Raw genomic sequence first — 17,883 nt, 5'->3', positions numbered from 1 at the left:
CGGCACACGGACTGATCAAGGTAACTTGAGTGGCGAGCAGTCACGGGAGAGGCAGAGCTCGGACGCTGGCCTAGACGAGCGGGTCCTGGAAGTGAGTGGGAGTGACGCGTACAGTGCTAGCCGCGATATAGACGCGACGCCGCAATTAGGCAACGCGGGCTCCACACTCGCTCCGGTTTCCGCCAGCCGGCAGGAGCAGGCTGCAGTTGAAAGAGAAAGTCTGATTCGCGAGCAACAGGAAGACTGTTCATTAGCCGATCTGAGGAAGAGCGTCAAACGGGGAGTGAAAAAAAAGAGGGTTTCATTTGGCAAGGAATCTGGCTTATTGTACCGCCGCTACACGGATAAGCAGGGTCGCAAATATAGGCAGCTTTGGATTCCGCGAAAATATCGCCGGGAAAAATGAATGACCTCATTTGCTTCCTCAGAAGTATGCTTTCGGTCCAAGCGATTTCAAGGGGACCATTCTATTTGTCATTATTATTGATGATTAATGATTGTTTCTATTTTGTTGTGTTGTTAATTTGAAAACTGGTTGTTTGAGCCTTGTGTACTAGATCGTACACCTGCCTCTTGTTGCAGCGGGAGCAAAAAGAGGGATAGCAATTTAGTTAGGTTGATTTGAATTATGGCCTTGTCTGGTGTTTGACGCGAGACAGAGGGCACTTGTTCGTGTTGGGTGTTGCCTTTTGCCGGTCGGTTTTGCAAGCTGCAGAACGACCAAGCGGGACCAGTGGCGAGAAGCAAGGTCTTAGGAACGACCCGAGCGGAGCTGGTCAAGGTGCCTTGGCGACGACGCGGTGAGCAGAGCTCCTGTCCTGGCGAGTCGGACCTGGGCACGTGAAGTTACCTGGCGTCCCGACACTGGACGTGAACTTGGACGAGCCTGACGAACGTGCGCGCCCGGCATCCGAGCCACGTGGAGGCAGCTCGTCTTCCCGGCGCCTTATCTGAGGGCGGGGATGCTGTTGTGCCATTACCACAAGCCCGGATTCCGAATCTGCAAGATGCGGAATCTATCCTGCGAGCGCCCTAATTCTCCCTTCACAAGTCAAGATGCTGAGCCGTCAGGCAGCGCGCGGGAGAAGCCTCGGCGAGCCGCAAGTTTGGACATGTCAGCGTGTGCCAGACAGCCCGGCGCCGCAGCTCCCTTTGCCTGGAGGTCACCGCGCGCGCGAACTTTGAACCGGGTGGCCAGCGCGGTCGCTGGTTGGACCCCTCGGACGACCGTCGTGTGCTGACTTTGTATTGGGCCGTTTGAGTGACAATGGTCCTCGGGGATTATAAAAGCAGCGACACGCCGCCTGAAAAACAGGATCCGCCAACCCACCGGGAGAGAGTGTCGCTCCCGACTGGGGTGAGATGTGTCACGCGTTTTCGCCGGACGTCGTCGTGCGAGAACAGTCGCGTTTGTTGTGAGCACTCGGCCCCAGTGCCGACCCGTTCATGTCCTGTATGATAACCTGTATATAATGTATAAAGTCCCTTTTGTTATTCTCATCGACGCCAGGCTCGGAGTCTTCGCTACCAACGCTCTGTCACGAAACGGGTGACGAGCGCTACGGGACCACAAAGCCGTAATCGTGGTGCAGCGGTACAAGTTCGTAACACTGGTGGCACCGGTTGGATGTCGTAATACTGGTGGCACCGGTTGGAAGTTCGTAACAACTGATAACGCGCATGCCGTTCGTGACTGGGAAGTACCGGGCTCGCCGCGTTAGAGAAAAGAAACGCGGGCAAGACGGATGACGATTGTTGTTGTGGGACAAGATACACTCTTAAAATGGTTGCACCCTTTGGGGTGTATATTTGTCCCACAACAATAATCGTCATCTGCCTTGCTTGCGTTTCCTTTCTTGAAAGCTCGGCGCTCGCTACTTTACTGTCGAGAAGCTGCGTCACACTGATAACGCGCATGGCGTTCGTGACTGGGAAGTACCAGGCTCGCAGCGTTAAAGAAAGGAAATGGGGGCCAGAGAGATGACGATTATTGTTGTGGGACAAGATACGCCCCAAAGGGTGTAAAATTTTCTAACAGTGTAAGCCCAAAAGGGTGTAAATTTTTCTATGAGTGTATATACTCTACACTCTTAAAACGCTTGCACCCTTTGGGGTGTATATTTGTCCCACAACAATAATCGTCATCGGCCTTGCTTGCGTTTCCTTTCCTGAAAACTCGGCGCTCGCTACTTTCCTGTCGAGAATGCTGCGTCACACTGATAAGGCGCATGTCGTTTGTGACTGGAAAGTACCGGGCTCGCAGCGTTAAAGAAAGGAAACGCGGCACCACGGATGACGATTATTGTTGTGGGACAAGATACGCCCCAAAGGGTGTAAAATTTTCTAAGAGTGTAAACAATGTTTGCACCCTTTGGGGTGTATATCTGCCACACAACGATAATCGTCATCTGTCTCGATGCGTTTCCTTTCTTGAAGACGCCGCGCCCGATGCTTTCCTATCGGGAATGCTGTGCCATGCTGATAACTCGCATGCAGTTTGTGACTTGGAAGTACCGGGCTCGCGGCGTTAAAGAAAGGAAATGCGGACAAGACAAATGACGATTACCGTTGTGTGGCAAATATTCACCCCAAAGGGCGTAATTTTGTTTAAGAGTGTAGGTATGTGCGGCTCTTCAATAACAAAAAAATTCTGGAGGGAATCGAATGCGCATCATATATATTAAGACAGGCTAAACATGTATTTTACACTCGCGCCATGCGCGGTCTTCGCGACGACGCCTCTACACTTTTAAACAAAATAACACCATTTGGGTCGTATCTTGCCACACGACAATAATCGTGATCGGTCTTAATTGTCCGCATTTCCTTTCTTTAATACTGCGAGCCCGGTACTTCCAAGTCACGAATGGCATGTACTGTTACGAACTTGTACCGCTGCACTACGATTACGGCTTTGTGGTCCCGTAGCGCTCGTCACCCGTTTCGTGACAGAGCGTTGGTAGCGAAGACTCCGAGCCTGGCGTCGATGAGAATAACAAAAGGGACTTTATACATTATATACAGGTTATCGTACAGGACATGAACGGGTCGGCACTGGGGCCGAGTGCTCACAACAAACGCGACTGTTCTCGCACGGCGACGTCTGGCGAAAACGCGTGACACATCTCACCCCAGTCGGGAGCGACACTGTCTCCCGGTGGGTCGGCGGATCCTGTTTTCGAGGCGGCCTCCTCGACGCTTTATAATCCCCGAGAACCATTGTCACTCAAACGGCCCAATACAAAGTCAGCACACGACGGTCGTCCGAGGGGTCCAACCAGCGACCGCGCTGGCCACCCGGTTCAAAGTTCGCGCGCGCGGTGACCTCCAGGCAAAGGGAGGTGCGGCGCCGGGCTGTCTGGCACACGCTGACACGTCCAAACACGCTGCTCGCCGAGGCTTCTCCCGCAGGACAGCGCTGCCTGACGGCTCAGCATCTTGCCTTTTCAAGGGAGAATTTGGGCGCTCGCAAGATAAATTCTGCATCTTGCAGATTCGGAATCCGGGCTTGTGGTAATGGCACAACAGCATCCCCGCCCTCAGATAAGGCGCCGGGAAGACGAGCTGCCTCCACGTGGCTCGGATGCCAGGCGCGCACGTTCGTCAGGCTCGTCCAAGTTCACGTCCAGTGTCGGGACGCCAGGTAATTTCACGTGCCCAGGTCCGACTCGCCAGGACAGGAGCTCTGCTCACCGCGTCGTCGCCAGGGCACCTTGACCAGCTCCGCTCGGGTCGTTCCTAAGACCTTGCTTCTCGCCACTGGTCCCGCTTGGTCGTTCTGCAGCTTGCAAAACCGACCGGGAAAAGGCAACACCCAACACGAACAAGTGCCCTCTGTCTCCCGTCAAACACCAGACAAGGCCATAATCAAAATCAACCTAACTAAATCGCTATCCCCTTTTGCTCCCGCTGCAACAAGAGGCAGGTGTACGATCTAGCACACAAGGCTCAAACAATCAGTTTTCAAATTAACAACACAACAAAATAGAAACAATTATTAATCAGCAATAATAATTACAAATAGAATGGTCCCCTTGAAATCACTTGGACCGAAAACATACTTCTGAGGAAGCAAATGAGGTCATTCATTTTTCCCGGCGATATTTTCGCGGAATCCGAAGCTGCTTATATTTGCGACCCTGCTTATCCGTGTAGCGGCGGTACAATAAGCCAGATTCTTTGCCAAATGAAACCCTCTTTTTTTTCACTCCTCGTTTGACGCTCTTCCTCAGATCGGCTAATGAACAGTCTTCCTGTTGCTCACGAATCAGACTTTCTCTTTCAACTGCAGCCTGCTCCTGCCGGCTGGCGGAAACCGGAGCGAGTGTGGAGCCCGCGTCGCCTAAATGCGGCGTCGCGTCTTTATCGCGGCTAGCACTGCACGCGTCACTCCCACTCACTTCCAGGACCCGCTCGTCTAGGCCAGCCTCCGTGCTCTGCCTCTCCCGTGACTGCTCGCCACTCAAGTTACCGTGATCGGTCCGTGTGCCGCACCGCCTTTCGCTCACCGACGCTAAGTCAAGTTCCCTCGACAGCGGGCGCGCTTTGGATCGCGTGGGGGCCATGTACGCCACGTCGGCAAAGAATGATTTGCCCTGATCCCTCAGCAGCTGCTCCGGGAGGGCGGCTGACACAGCGGCTTCGGTGTTAAGTTTCCCAAACTCTCCTTCAATGATAACCGTTGCGATCGGTAAACAGACACTCTCCTTCTCGGCCACTTGCCGTATCCTAACGCACTCTCCCGTAAAATCACTCGAGGAGACGAAAGACGGGTGAACAACGTCCATAGTTGCTGCAGAGTCCCGAAGTGCACGGCATTTCTTACCGTTTACCTTAATTTCCTGCACATAGGGCTCCAATAGACGTATGTTTTTGTGAGTTTCCTGTATCGTTGCAAAAGCAATTCTCTCTGGGCAGCTTGCAGCGATGTGCCCTTGCTTTTTGCAATTGTAGCAGGTTAACGGTTTCCGTTTTTCAAAAGAACGCGTCATTTCGTTTCGCTGTTTCGGACCATCGTCATCATTCTGAGATGCATTCTGTCCTTCCCTTACAGTTTCTTTGGTAAGGGATTCGTCGTCCCGAAACTCGCGACGCGTGATTTGCTTCCGTTCGTCGGACTTCCCGGAAAACCAATCTCTCCTATCAGCTTTTTCTACGCGCACTGCCTTGCTGTGCAAGCTGCGGCGTGTGTAATACTCTTCCGCTAACTCTGCTGCCTTGCTTAGCTTAACATCCTTTAGCCTATCTTGCAGCCAGAGCCGGACATCCTCATCAATGCAACGGTAGAACTGCTCCAACGCGATGCATTCGACGATTTTGTCGCGGTCGTCGTAAACCTCTTCGCCCTTCAGCCATTCCACCAGGTCGGCTTTTAGACGAAACGCGAAGTCAACATTCGACTCCTTGCCCTTTTTCGCGTACCGGAACCTCTGCCGGAAAGCTTCGGGCGACAATTTGTACTTCCGCAGTAGCGCTTCCTTCACATCACTGTAGCTCTCAAACGCCTCTTTCGATAAGCAAGTTATTACGTCTGATGCCTCCCCAGGAAGCAAGGCTAACAGATTCTGTGCCCAAAGGGATCGCTCAATGCTATTCCGTTCACACACGTGCTCAAATTTCACGAGGTATTTGGCCATATCCTCTCCGACGACAAAGGGTGGAAGTTGATCGCGTATTCTGGGAACATTAGAAGTGAGACTAGGCGCCGGCGAGTTATTTCGGGTCTCCAACTCTTTCATTTTAAGCTCGTGCTCGCGTCGTTCCCTCTCTCTCCTTTCCTCCTTTTCCTCCTCGCGGCGTTCCTTTTCTCTCCTTTCCTCCCTTTCCCGACGTTCATTTTCTCTCCTTTCCTCCTTTTCCTCTTCGCGACGTTCCTGTTCTCTCCTTTCCCGCTCGCAACGTTCCTTCTCCTCCCTTTCCCGACGTTCATTGATATCCGCCCAGGCCTCTGCGGCTTCCTCAGCCGTTACGTCCCCAGTCCTCATGACCTCAAGGATCGCATTCTTTCTTTTGGTTGAGCCCAACTCAATGCCCAACTCCTCACAAATTTCGAGAAGTTCCTTCACCTTGTACTTCTCCATCGTTCACACTGTCCTCCTGCTGTTTACCCTTTTTGAATATACCTGCCGTACGCTACTATAACACTACTAGTAAGACATATGCAAGTATTTCACACACTGCCCTGTTTACCCCCTCAGCATCCCCTGGTTTTCAAAACACTCTTACTAGGCTTGAAACACCCAAGGTTATCACAATGCAACACCAAATCCTTCCCTAAGCTACTATAACCTGTGTCAGAGAAAGTCTGGTGTTTGAGGTAAACTTCAGGCACTCACCGCGCCGAGGTAGCTGATGCCGGTCAATCCCGTAGCTGCCATCCAGTGTTACGGCTTTCCAACCGGTGCCACCAGTGTTACGAACTTGTACCGCTGCACCACGATTACGGCTTTGTGGTCCCGTAGCGCTCGTCACCCGTTTCGTGACAGAGCGTTGGTAGCGAAGACTCCGAGCCTGGCGTCGATGAGAATAACAAAAGGGACTTTATACATTATATACAGGTTATCGTACAGGACATGAACGGGTCGGTACTGGGGCCGAGTGCTCACAACAAACGCGACTGTTCTCGCACGGCGACGTCTGGCGAAAACGCGTGACACATCTCACCCCAGTCGGGAGCGACACTAGAGACGTTTAGCTTGTACGCTAATCCGGTAAACGGGAGCGGTTTGGGCGGGTTACCGGATGGTCGGGGCGTAAACGTGAGCGGTGAAGCCGCCTGGTGTTGTAGAGCTCAACCAGACAAACGCATAGCTAAAACTGCAGTAACTCACCATATCCTGCTTCGCCACTCGTGCAAATTTTTGGCAGCGGCGTAATTGTGAACACGATTACGCCACTGTCGAATATTTACCCCAGCAGCTAAGCAGAATACAGTAATTAGCTCTGTGGTTGTGTGGTTGAGCTTTGCGCCACCAGCTGGCGCCACCGATCGGGCCGCTCACCTTTACGCCCCCGCTAAACCGGAAAACCGCCCGCGCTTTCCCGGATACCGGACGCGCTAAAAGTCCCTACTGTCTCCCGGTGGGTCGGCGGATCCTGTTTTCGAGGCGGCCTCCTCGCCGCTTTATAATCCCCGAGAACCATTGTCACTCAAACGGCCCAATACAAAGTCAGCACACGACGGTCGTCCGAGGGGTCCAACCAGCGACCGCGCTGGCCACCCGGTTCAAAGTTCGCGCGCGCGGTGACCTCCAGGCAAAGGGAGGTGCGGCGCCGGGCTGTCTGGCACACGCTGACACGTCCAAACACGCTGCTCGCCGAGGCTTCTCCCGCAGGACAGCGCTGCCTGACGGCTCAGCATCTTGCCTTTTCAAGGGAGAATTTGGGCGCTCGCAGGATAAATTCTGCATCTTGCAGATTCGGAATCCGGGCTTGTGGTAATGGCACAACAGTACGTAATCAGCATGACAGAGCATTCTCGTCAGGAAAGTATAGCGAGCGCAGCGTTTTCAAGAAAGGAAACTCAAGTAAGACAGATGACGATTATCGTTGTGTGGCAAATTACACCCCAAAGGATGTACATTTGTTTAATAGTGTAGATGACACAGTATCTCCAGTGGGAAATGCGAGAGAGGAGCCTGGCTGCACACGCGCCTCATACATGCATGCGTTTCGGAGTTGGCATGTACGCTGTGTCGTTGCTTCAGTGCTAATCGCATTAACGTCGGTCGACATTCGTCGTGAGGTGGGCTGCTTCCGCAGCTTTTTTCTTCTTTCTGATCTAGTACACCATTGAGGCGCGGCGCCTGCAAAGCCGGTGGCCGCGCTCCTCATCACGCCAGCGTTTGTAAGGCGCCTGGTAGCTGCCAAGGTGCTGTTTCTGCGGTGCGCAGCAGAAGTTGCCTCGTGTGCGATGTCGCGCCACCGTGTCTCGCCCCCGCGTGTGATTAAAACATCGCCGAATGAACTTCAGCGCAACGCCAAACCTTGCTATCGCTTTCAATCCTTCGCCCGGCTTATTGCAAAACTGCTTTTATTGTGTGTGTGTGTGTGTGTGTGTGTGTGTGTGTGTGTGTGTGTGTGTGTGTGTGTGTGTGTGTGTGTGTGTGTGTGTGTGTGTGTGTGTGTGTGTGTGTGTGTGTGTGTGTGTGTGTGTGTGTGTGTGTGTGTGTGTGTGTGTGTTTGTGTGTGTGTGTGTGTGTGTGTGTGTGTGTGTATATCCTGCAGAATCGTTCGGATGTTGTGAGGTTGCGAACGGTTGGCAATATTTTGGGAATTTCAGGTCCGCAATGGGGGAGATATCAAATGAGTACAGGCTGGAATAGTCTCAACCTGAATCCAAGGGTCATCGTCATACTTTTGCTTTTGGAGGAGGGTGCTCTAACCTTTATAAAACCTCAGGGTGACGGAACAGCTGAAGAACTGCAGGTGACACAACTTTGCAACCGTGGTCGCGTGTGCCAAAGCGTTGACCGGAAACGCTTCTAGATTTTTTTAATGAGTTAACAGGGTTCTAAAGGATCATCTAGGGCATCTGCTGTAGGTTATACTAATCTTGAGAATTCTGATCCTTTAGTTGGATTGCTTCAAGAGGCAGACATTACTTGCACAAGAAATCGAAATATATATTTAACTAATTAGCAATATTTTCACCAATTAACTGTTAACACTCATTACTTTAGGGTATACATACTGTAATTTATGAATTGTAGGTGAATTCATATAAGGCGTATCCACTTGGAACGGATTCTGAAGATCACACCAGTTTCGAGATATGTGTTCCCAAACTGTACCGCGGAATGCATTGGTCTCCTAGTTGATTTTATTCTGCAATGTGTCAGAACGCATTTTCTTAAAAAATAGTCAGTAGAACAACATTCCATTTTAGTGCAAGTTTGACGGTGCTGCTAATAGCTTTGAAAATTGATTGCAATTAGATGTGCCTTGCGATCTCACTAATACAAATCATAAATTGCAGAATTTGCCCTAAAATTATTAATTAACAGATGATTAGTGAATGTTCTTTATTAATTATGTATTTCGACTTCTTATGCAAGTAATGTCTGCATGTTACAGCAATCTAGCTGAAAGATTCAAATATTGCATCTGTCAATGGCGATTTTTAAGATGTGTTTGTATTTCACAGTTTCGCGCCTTAATCGGGCGAAAATTCGTCGAGCTAGAACGCGACCATGCTTTTAACCTCGCAAAGCCCTACGTATTCTATTTGATACACGGAGTTTGAAACATAGATAAGGTGGGCTTAACTGCGGGAACTTTGACGAAAAGCCATATAGTATTGTTTGGACACGCCTGAGTGAAGGCGAAATTTCGATTATGAAGAGCTCAGCAAGCAAATGACTAATTAAGTAATTACTATACTAATTAACCTTTAACTCAAGTAGCATTTGATCGTTGTTTTCTTTTTTGTATGAGTGTACTCTTCATGCCCGGAAATAAATGTGATCAAGTTTTAATTTTTCTTGATGTGGAATGATGTTTGAGCTTTCTGTGGTCAGCATCTGTCGTCCAAAACATCAAACGTCCTTTCGTCTTTCTGGTCCGTGTCAATCCAGCGCTATGACTCCAATTGATCTAAAAATGTAGCACACCCAGCGGGGGATTTCAAGTATATTTTTTTATTTAACTGTATTGCCTAATTTCGCTGTTTGTGTTATTCAGCGGTGCATTGTAGTTAAGCACTTGTCGATCGAATTCATGTATCGATGCGTTTTATAGCATGATTGGAGTGACCTCTCGTTAAAGCGGCCGGTCGGGAACCGCCCATGAACGTCGATCATCGTAGAGTCTCCCTTGAAAAATGCGTAACAGTTAACTGTATATAAATAATCTACCGTTAACAGTCGGACGGCGAAGCTCTTAGCAGCTCGCGCAGTGCGCAGTTCACGACTCTCGCAGTCGTATAGGACCACAGCGGGACGCGATGACCAAGCCATAATAGCACACTCAGCAGGATGCTTTTCAGGATACGTCCCGACTGCGTATGGAAGGTTAGACGATCGACACATTTTAATAGTTATGACAAACTTGTGTGTTTGGAGCTGTCATTTCGGCGGCGACCCGTTGGGACGGATCTCTCAGGTCGCCGGAACACCGGCCATCTGCTCTATCGCGGCAAAATTTCTACGAAAATGCTAAGGTATACGCGAGAATGTGCACGCTAAGCTTGCATTGGCAGATAAACGGTCAATTCGTTCTGCTGTGATCACCCAAGAGATCACACTGGCTGCATCTCTGACCCTAGCACGTCTCTCTCTCTCTCTCTCTCTCTCTCTCTCTCTCATGTGCAGGATGTCGCTATATACATCGAAAAGCTTTCCACTGTACACTTGTAAGCAAACGCCATGTAGCGCGTATACGAAGGTTTCCCATAACAAAAAAATAATGGACTTGTTTCGCTCAGTAACACGTAGGTAATGGTATCTGCACATGCTATATCGTGGTTTTAGCCAATGCTGGCCCAAGCGCTCTTGCTTTCGACGTTCAGACTCCAGAGGCGGCCAGTGCGCTGAGAGCCACATCCCTGTTTCAATTGCAGTTCGACGGTCATGATTACAGTTCGACGGTCATGCGCGTTTCAGTGGAAAAGGGACGCCTAATTATTGCTGTCAGAAAAATACTTTTCGAGTTATTGTACCTAGAAATCCAGTGTGGTGGCTCATTCGTGCGGTCCTCCTCCTCTTCCTTCGTAGCTCAGGCACAATTTGACCAGCCGGAGTTCTTTAACATGCACCGCAATTTAAGTACAGGAGCAATTTTGCTTTCCGTGTCCCCCATTGGAATGTGGCCGCCGTGGTCGCGGGAATTAAGTCCGCGATCTCGTGCTCAGCAGCAGATTGCCATCGCCATGAAGCGACCGCGGCAAGTAATCGTGCGCTAACTATATGTTCCCCATAGCATATTAGGCGATACATTCTGCAATCTAACACCGTTTGCAATTGCACCGTCAGGCAGCATATTCAGGAGCATACCTTCCGGAACAGCGACATCCGATTAAGCACCTTCGACACGTGGAGCAGCGCTGGCACCTCTGCTATAAGTGTCGCGGAAAACGACTGGGCTTTCTAAGCCAGCTCCAATTTGGGATAATGACAGCTGATTATCACCGTTGGTGCGCGCTCTGCCTCGCAGTACAGCTTGAATGCTTCCTTGCACGGCTCTGCAGCGCCGCTGGAGCGCCGCGAAGCGATCAATAGGCTTTTTTTTTTTTTTCACTATCCGCTACTTCACGGGGCACCGCGACCTTCCATATGCCGAACCCGCCGTGGTTGCTCAGTGGCTATGGTGTTGGGCTGCTGAGCACGAGGTCGCGGGATCGAATCCCGGCCACGGTGGCCGCATTTCTATGGGGGAGAAATGCGAAAACACCCGTGTACTTATATTTAGGTGCACGTTAAAGAACTCCAGGTGGTCGAAATTTCCTGAGTCCTCCACTACGGCGTGCCTCATAATCAGAATGTGGTTTTGGCACGTAAAACCCCATAATTTAATTTTTTTTTCATATGCCGAATTCGCATGATTACACAAAATGTGATATAGGTCACCGCGTGTGCGATCCATCGGGGAATTAAGCAGAGACACGGTATTAAAAAAAAAGAAAAGGTTATATTTCGCGCTGTGCCAGAACTCAAGTGAATTCATGTTCGAGGTTTCAGGTGCAGTTTGATTTTTGCTTGTCGAGACGGCTCAGGCACGCGTCCCGAACGAGCTCTTGGTTTTGTGTGTATACACTGGGTGTTACGTGTAGCTTGAGCCAGACTTTCGAAATATGCAGATGCTACATAACTGGACAGAACCAAGTCAATGTTGTTTGCCATTGCTTCGAGATACTCAGAATTAGTTAATCAACTTATCAATTATTGTAATTAGATTATAAGTGTTAACGAGAAAATTGTAGATCAACATGAAAATCTCCCGATACAGCTTTCCGTTGCTCAATACGTGCTACATAAAACTGTTTTTCCGAGCGTGAAAGAAGCCCGCAAGTACACGCAAAGTGCCTCGAGCTGCCAGTCGCGCGGCCATGGGCTGCTGCGCTGAGGGAATCAGGTTCGAGACCAACCGTCGGACCAACTTGAGTCACTGATTATGTGCCACTGGGTACGGGCCGCTCTTCAATGACAAAAAAAAAAAAGATATTCTTTAAAATTTCTCCGGTGCTGGGTGGAATCCAGACCGCGTCATGTATATTCAATCTTGTGCGAGAAAATATTCACAGACGCACCATGTACGCAATTCGCAGTAGTGCCTTTAAATGGCGCAGCGTGTCCAGGGGGAAGCGCCAGGGAGGAGCCCGGCTGCAGGTGCAAGCCTCATGCATGACGCGCTTCGGCGGTGGCAAAACGGTGTGTCGCTTTAACGTCGACATCCATCGCCAGATGGGTTCTGCCAGAATGTTTCATTCCAACCGATGCCAGACGAAACAGTGCGAGACAAGCCGCGTATGTAATGGCGCCTGCTATCGCGTCACTACTTCGCAGTATGGGCGAAGCTGCAATTTTCCCCCTGCGCATAGAATGCCTACAAATTTATAGGATACACTGTAAAATAATTTGCAACCTCAAAAATGAAAAAGCGTGTAAAGCTGTTTATAACTCACACCCATAGGGTGTGATTTATATAACTGGCACGATAAAGGTGCGAGTAATAGACATATTTACACCTTTTTTTTTTTCACTTTTAAGGGTGTACATTTTTGTACAGTGTATCCATAGGCTCTGGTGCTCAATGCTTTGCTCGCCAATTCGAAAACAGGTTTTCGGTTGCAGCAAACAATGCCGCTTTATATGTGCGTGATATGCCGGCTAAGTGTGTAGAGTGCATATCCTAGAAAATTTTATGTTATCTGATTGCTGATCCGTGAGAAACGATGCTCTCCAACCGCACTTTCTTGGAGCTCGGGCCGGCGGAGCGCTGGTTCTTGAAGTCACGGATTTCTGGGGAGGGGGGGGGGGGCGGGGGGCACGGTCCCGGTGTGCCCGCCCTCCTCCACTAACTCCGACCCTGCGTTAAGGTTGCCAACCGTCCCGAATTTAGCGAGACAGTCCCGAATTTTAAGTAAATGTCCCGTGTTCGGAATTCATACAGTTGGGATGACCAAATGTCCGGACTTTTATTGTTTTGTTTTCTGCTAAATAACAATCAATAAACGAGATCTTATTTTGATAACGTCTGGCGGCTTGGTTGGACATCTTTCTCTTTTGTCGTCTGCTGCGTTGTCATAAACATAAAAGCGGTTCTGTTTTCATTGAGGTTCCAGTTCTGGTGCAGGCCCCCTAACCCTTCACATTACCTCTATTTGTATTGGTAGCCGGGTTAGCCAGGGAACTACCGTATCTTCTTGATGTGCGCCTCGAACATGGTATACGACTATATACAGACTACACGTACAAACTAATGGCGAATCCTGGCACTGACAGGGTTGGTCGTCGCCAGTCAATTGCCCCCCTTTCCCTATTCTCTGTCCTAACTTCCTCCACTCGAGAGTTGGCAACCCTACCCTGCGTGCGTTAGATCGGCTCTCGGTAATCAGACTGACGGATTTAGAGGCGGCAGCTTGCGTGCGCCTTCATCACGAGTCACCATTGGCGTCTGTTAGAGCGACGCCACATACCTCAGACATGTTGAACCCTGGCAGTTACAGACGATAGCCGTCACAAATGCCCTTCGGCACGGGCGCCGAAACGTATCCGTGTGTTTACACCTGGCTCAACTTCATCTTGGCTGCTTACATGCTACCGCGGCTGAGAACCCCTGGCCGGTTGCGCCAGGCGTGACTCACTGCCTGCTGCTTTAAACGCGACGACGCCACCTCCTCTGAGATATGTTATATACGAACAGAATAAGTAGTCTAACTCAAAATCAGTGCATATACAGCCAGGCGGCCGCTTGCCTAGATCACTGGTGGGATCCTCGCCACTGAGTTTCGCGGCTCCTTTTTCTTTTCGCACGGCCAATGCAGTTGCTACGGCGCTAACTCTCGCTTCGTGAGAGTCACAGCGTCGGTTCTTCCATAGCTGATCGTTTTCGATGGTCGACCATCGTCGACGATCGTTTTCGATGGTCGACGATCGTTTTCTCCGTGCCCTTTGGTCTGCCGCCGGCGTCTCACATCCGAATCGGTGCAGTGTGCCGCCTTGTGTGTCGGGTCGCGGCGCCGTGACATGTCGAGGCGGCTCGGGAATCAATCGACGCGCGCGCGGTTCTGCGCCGGCTGCTGGCACGGATTGTCTTCTAGCGTGAGACCGGAAGGCACGAGACACGGCCGCGCATCAGACTCCATTGTCTATCGAATGGCCGGAAGCCCGCGTAGGCGCACGGCGGCCGCCCATGGTGGGGCACCGCGACAGGAAGTTTCTGGTGGCACGCCGGCAGGAAGAAAGTGATCCGTGCCCGAAGACGATCTGCTCTACGTCTACGGACGACTCCGATGCGTGGCGAGCGGCTTGTAGCTAGACTGCGAGTCTCGCTCTTTCGGATTGGTTCGTTATCAGGGCGGGGCTCCATCACGTGGGTGGCAGGGCGAAAAAAAAAAAAAAAATCAGGCACCGAGAGCACTATGCTGGTTGACAAGAGCGCACCGCCCCTTGTCCACGTGTCATCTTTCTGCGGCCTGAAAGGCTCCTTTGTTTATTCAAGTCCCGCCCCAGCAGAAGCCTGGACGCGTTGCGTCAATCTCCCAACTTAGCGCCACTAAGCGCTTGCTCTGCACTGTCTGCGTTAGCAAGATAGTTATTTGAAAGCGATTAGATTAGCTCGGCTTCGCGCGTACAGCTATAGTTCAGGACGACTATACACGACCTTCTGTCGCTCCCCGTGCGCCCACATTTCTGAAATTTTGCTAAATCTGTTACATTAATTAAAGAAATGGTTGTATATCAACGTGTCTTTATGTGCTATATACAGCTGCTAGACGCGGCATTCACCCAACCGGGATAAGCACTTCACGGCGGACTATATACAGGCTTCGGCGTCGGCAGGAAACGTGCCTCTATCAGTATATATGTTTCAATTGTAGAAGTTGTTGAATGAATGAAGCCAGTAGCGCTTCGGCCTTACTGGCTCACGGCTTGTCAGGATATGGTGTGGCTATATATAGCTGAATCGAGACGGCGAGTATTAAATGAATGTCGAAAGCGCAAGAACAGAGGGCGCGCGAGCGCTCGACGAAAGGGAAGCGCTCGCGGCCGGCATCACCGGGGTGCCTCCTGGAGACAGTAATTCACGCTTTTACTTCGTGATGTCCATCCATGTGTATAGTATTACTGTTCCCTTGAAACACGCTGTTAGCCTCCGGCTCAGGCTGTTGTGCTAGCTGAGACAGAAATGATTTCGGCATCCGTTTGCTCGCGTAATGACGTCAAGCCCTAACGAATCGATACGGAAAAGTCTTCTTTAAGGTTATCAGCAAGATTAATGTATACAGTCGGCCACCGAAAGTTTACAGGACATGGCTTTCGCGACAAATGTGAATTTATTCTTTGTTGAAGTATGACGCTTCTTGTTTAATGGATCACTGCGTAAGTCGCGAAAGCGAAATATACTACATACTGAAACTTTGAATTCAAGGCTATGTGCCCAGTCTTTACGGCAAGTCGGCTTTTTCACAAATTCCGTCTCCTGTGAACTCATGTGGACATTGTATATTCGTAGGCGTTACCTGTGTATTCAAGTGAGTGTTAACCAGGAGTGCCTTAGAAGGAACATTGTTTTTTCTTTCATGACCAAGCCAAACCCTCTAAGGTCAGTTTTGTGAAGCTATCGAGCGTTTATCACCTCTCTGTAAGCAACATCCACGCCTTTTGTTGAGAGCAACCAGCTCTTCTGTTAGGTAAATGTCAGTGGTTGACTCGACGACTTGCAGTTGTCCAGATTTTGTACCGGTTAGCCTGTATAGGACATAATAAAAAGCTTCAGCGTGCCCGTATGCATATTACCATTGACGGAATATTAAATACGCAGACATGAGAGCAGCGCTGGCGGCACCTAGTGACTTATAGATCGAGCGAAGCGTTCACTACCGTTATTGCAATGACGGGTAGTGCATATACTACTCAGTTGCTGGTGTAAAGGCGTCGGCAACAGCGTAATCACGAAATATAGTTATTTTCCTTCGGCGAGGATACATACCCTGAATTAAGGTTTCTGACGCCTTGAGGTTGAACAAACCGCCGCAAGAAGTCGCCATCCGCGCTCCTACCGCCTTAACATCTGTAACGTGACGTCTGCGGCATTACATTAGCCCACCCAAGCATCTTTGCGCACTCGAAGCCTTGCGCCCTGCCGAGTTCTTTTGTATTCGTTGTGCGTTCTTTTGTTTTGGTGTGTTTCGTACCGGTTTGCGTCCCCTGAACTTTGGGTACTCCCTATTATTCCGTACTGCGAAACGTGTATACGGAGAGGGTAAAACCCTCTAATGGGAAGTTTTCTCTGCGCGAAAACAGGAACGTGGCGCTGCACGGACTGGAGGCGATCTGGCGCGACGACGAGGTGGTGGGCTTTACTCGACGCGGCGAGTACGGCTTCGCCCTGGGCCAGAGCCTGGCCTGCGGCTACGTGAAGCGGTCCGACGGCGCTCCCGTGTCATCAGACTACCTGGCGTCCGGTAACTACTGGCTCGAGTCCCTGGGCCGTCGGTTCAAAGCCACCTTCCACTCCAAGGCCCCCTTCGATCCGGCCAACAAGAGAGTCAAGGGCGTGTACGACGAACCGCTGCCCTGCGACAGCCGCGCCTGAAGAAGCCTGCCGCGCTCGGAGGGCGTCTCTGGATGCCCGCTGTGTGAGACGCGTTTACACTTGGTGACAGCCTAAGAATTCAGTACAAGCTCCGCCCAACCCGCCGCCGTGGTGGTGCAGTGGCTATGGCGTCCTGCTGCTAAACTCGAGGCCGTGGCTTGGACTCCTTGCAGTGTCGGCCGCATTTCGTTGCGGGGCTGAATGAGAGAGAAAAAAAAAAAAGCTCCTGTACTTAGATTTGGATGCACGTTAAAGAAACCTAGGTGGTCAAACTTGATCTGGAGTTCTCCATTACGGCCTCTCGCATAACCCCACCGTTGCTCTGGAACACTAAACCCCACCAGTCAATCATTAGACAGACTCTGGTCACAAAACCGTACTGCTACTTCCCTATGTGCATCTGATCTCTAAAAAATAGAAGTTCACCTCCGCTGTGACGCCGCGGTAACGTCAGGGTAACAAACCAATGTTTGGTTTTGCGCATCTATACAAGTTCTCTGGGAGTTGGACAGCTGGTTCAAGATGGAAAGTTGGAGGAGTTCGTACATAAGTACTCTTCTCTCTTGTGTAGTATGTTTTTTTTTTTTTTTTGCACTGTCCGCATCACTATGCAGGGTAGCGGGGTATTTGAAGTTGCATTCTTATGCTGTCACCGGCTACATGTGCCGCGCAAAGCAAGTTACGCCCGCGAGCAATAGTCTGCAAACCAGCCGTTTAGCACAAAATGTGAATTATTCTTCGCGACGTATGCAACATAGAATTGTGAACTAGGACCTACGAGTACGATGCTATGAGCACATTGCACAAGAAGAGGAGGAGGAGGAAGAAGAAGAAGAAGAAGAAGAAGCAGAAGAAGAAGAAGAAGAAGAAGAAAAGGAAAGTTCTATCTACGGGTGGATGTAGCTTTGCAGAGGCATGCAGAGGCGGAGCAGTTTGCTGTAGAAGAACGAGATGGCGCTTTCGACGGCACGCTGCACGTTGCCGCAGCAAAAGCTCACGAATACGAAACCACTAGTGATTCTACCCTGCTACTGTGCGATCTGCTGTCCAAAATGTAACTTGGTTTAGAACGACAGAAAGCTGAGCTAGTTGCTAAGGATTCATTATGCAAAAAAGGCGTGAGGCGTG

At 50.4% G+C, this 17,883-nt stretch overlaps 1 protein-coding gene across 6 annotated transcripts in view; it reads left to right on the top strand.

The window, feature by feature from the left end:
* Sardh (Sarcosine dehydrogenase) overlaps positions 1-17,573 on the top strand; it is a 156,922-nt gene extending 139,349 nt beyond the window's left edge. For all 6 annotated transcript variants that reach the window (XM_070539006.1, XM_070538997.1, XM_070538999.1 and 3 more), the window contains exon 19: positions 16,464-17,573. In XM_070539006.1, the coding sequence (XP_070395107.1) occupies positions 16,464-16,755 (292 nt within the window). In that variant the 3' untranslated portion in view covers positions 16,756-17,573. The remainder of the gene's footprint in view (positions 1-16,463) is intronic.
* Positions 17,574-17,883: the final 310 nt, after the last annotated feature.

The sequence above is a fragment of the Dermacentor albipictus genome, chromosome 1, assembly GCF_038994185.2.
Source record: "Dermacentor albipictus isolate Rhodes 1998 colony chromosome 1, USDA_Dalb.pri_finalv2, whole genome shotgun sequence".
Lineage (NCBI taxonomy): Eukaryota > Metazoa > Arthropoda > Arachnida > Ixodida > Ixodidae > Dermacentor > Dermacentor albipictus.
This window is presented reverse-complemented; position numbering and strand designations above follow the sequence as displayed.